The sequence below is a fragment of the Penaeus vannamei genome, chromosome 4 (genome assembly GCF_042767895.1).
Source record: "Penaeus vannamei isolate JL-2024 chromosome 4, ASM4276789v1, whole genome shotgun sequence".
Classification (NCBI taxonomy): domain Eukaryota; kingdom Metazoa; phylum Arthropoda; class Malacostraca; order Decapoda; family Penaeidae; genus Penaeus; species Penaeus vannamei.
The window spans coordinates 7,257,841-7,260,340 of record NC_091552.1 but is presented as its reverse complement, the minus strand read 5'-3'; the positions used below and the strand labels follow the sequence as shown (position 1 = coordinate 7,260,340).

At 39.0% G+C, this 2,500-nt stretch overlaps 1 protein-coding gene across 5 annotated transcripts in view; it reads right to left on the bottom strand.

Annotated features, from left to right (window-relative positions):
• Positions 1 to 2,500, bottom strand: part of LOC113823075 (uncharacterized) — an 11,018-nt gene that overhangs the window by 270 nt on the left and 8,248 nt on the right. For all 5 annotated transcript variants that reach the window (XM_070120607.1, XM_070120608.1, XM_070120609.1 and 2 more), the window contains 2 exons: positions 761 to 869; positions 1 to 347 (listed from right to left, as the gene is read on the bottom strand). The exon at positions 1 to 347 is cut by the window's left edge and continues 270 nt beyond it. In XM_070120607.1, the coding sequence (XP_069976708.1) occupies positions 89 to 347; positions 761 to 869 (368 nt within the window). In that variant the 3' untranslated portion in view covers positions 1 to 88. The remainder of the gene's footprint in view (positions 348 to 760; positions 870 to 2,500) is intronic.

Genomic DNA, 2,500 nt, shown 5'->3' with positions numbered 1-2,500 from the left:
ACAGGATGGTTGCTCATAGAATTCATTCATAACTATATCAAAGGCATTTTACTTCTGGCAAGTTTTCCTTTCGAAAAGCATCAGGTGCTCACGGATTGCCAGCGAGCGTGAGGTCATGAGCGGTGCTGGGAACATGTTCACACAGAGGGCTCCTGACGCCCAGGCAGTCCTCGTCGCTAATGTAGAAGTAGTGGCGGAAGGTGACGGCGGCGCAGAGCTGCTGGGAGTCGCGCCGCGGCGCCTGCTCGTAGTGGTAGCAGGCCGAAGTGTTGGTCCAGTAGGCGACGTCTTCAGGTTTGGCGTGTGGCGCCGACTCCTGCTGGCGGCTGCTGCAGCTGTTGGTGTGTCTGCGGGGGAAAGAAACGTCACTGCACTGTGTAATAAGAAGTCGTGGGCTCACTTGCTCTGTGTTTTCATCGATTCATATCTGCGTGTATTTAACTCTCTGAATTTTCGAAAGACACTCCTTGTAGATGTGTCGAAAGTAAATGACAAACTTGTAGCTTATTTTTTTTTTTAAACATTGAAACTTGGGAGCCATTCACACGAAACCATTTTGCCAGTGTTGTACTTTAATATCATAGCGAGTTTGTCTATATCTTTTCATTAACCCATTTCTTTAGATAAGCAGTAATATTATTGACTCTCAGGAATCTTAGAGGCGGACTCATAAACAATCTACAGAACATCATTCGCTTGAAAATGTCTTGTAACATTTAAAAAATACTTTGTCAGTCTCCAGTGATTGACACTGCCTCACCTGACGGCCCAGTAGGGCGAGCCGAGGTCCATCGGGGCGTCGTCCAGCCACGTCCAGGCCTCGGTGTCCTTCGTGTACCGGCCTCCCACCCAGAAGTCCGTCGTCATCTCTGTTGCAATGGGAAAGATTGTTATATTACAACGGCAGGCGCATGTTAGCCAACTTACAAAGTCTAGGCGCAAAATATGTCCCGTAAGCATTGCTTACTAATAACACACACAAACACTCACTCACACATATATGTATATATGTATTCATATACATTGTGTATGTGAATGTGTGTATATATATATATATATATATATATATATATATATATATATAAAGAATATATATATATATATATATATATATATATATATAAAGAATATATATATATATATATATATATATATATATATATATATATATATATGTGTGTGTGTGTGTGTGTGTGTGTGTGTGTGTGTGTGTGTGTGTGTGTGTGTGTGTGTGTGTTTGTGTGTGTGTGTGTGTGTGCGTAAGTATGCATATATACATACATATATATAGGTAAGTGTGTGTGTGCGTGTGTATGTGTGGGTGTGTATATGCGCGCGCGCGTGTGTATGTATGTGTGAGTGAGTGTGTTTAGGGATCAAAGAGAAATTGTGAGGGACATCTGATGTAGTTTAAGACTGATCCAATGTGAAGGTCTCTTGCAATTGAGCAAAAAGTGAAACTGGTGCAATTCTACTTTGAGACCAAATCGATCGTGCAAACCCAACGATGCCGTTGCCAAATGTCTTGTAGTGGTTCATTTCCCCACAAGACAAGATTCTTTGAATGGACATAACCCTCAGAATGGAAGTGGACCTCATCACTGAACCAAACATTGTCAATTTAGTCCTCTTCTATCTTGTCATTAAACCAGTTGCACATTTCTACTCTAGTTTGTTTATCTTGTGCAGAGAATTTTTGTTGAATGTGATCCGGGAAAAGTTTCAAGTCCAGTTTCATTATACGGACAGTGCTCATTCGACTCAAACCCAGCTCTTGGGGGGTGTCGACAGGATTTGTTTCGGACTTTGATCAGGCGGACAGGAATTCTGTCGCCTCTAGTTCGGCCAGACCTCCCTGTGCAAATGTTCTCTCAGATTGAAACTTCTTTTACAATCCTTTATATTCTATTTCTGTCTGGAGCTTTTCTAACTGCAAAGTGACCTTGGTTTTGCTATGGGTTTGCACGGTCGATTTGGTCTCAAAGTATTGTTCCACCAATTTCCTTTTTTGCTCGATTGTAATAGGTATCCTCATTGGATGTCTCAACCTACTTAAGTAGAAATTCCTCCCATATATATCTGATGCTTGTGAAGGAGCAGAATTCAGATTGGCCATTGCAGAATTATAGTTGAATGATTTTGTGGCACTTTTATGAAACACAGTATCTATATTATCTACGTGTATATATGTATACAAATATATACACACATACACGCATATATATATATATATATATATATATATATATATATATATATATATATATATATATATATATGTATATATATGTCGAGATCATTTATTTGACATCTGAAAAGGTGTGTTGGTTCTAATTTCAAAGATGTACGTTACTGAAACATTTGTTTACATACTTTTATATTTCTAAGGACATATCAATATAACAAAATTTTGTGTTAGAGCAAATCACGATAGTCTTTATGAATGGTTTGTTTAAAGGTTAATAATTGATTTGGGAGAAAGCAATAAGTTCGTTATCTT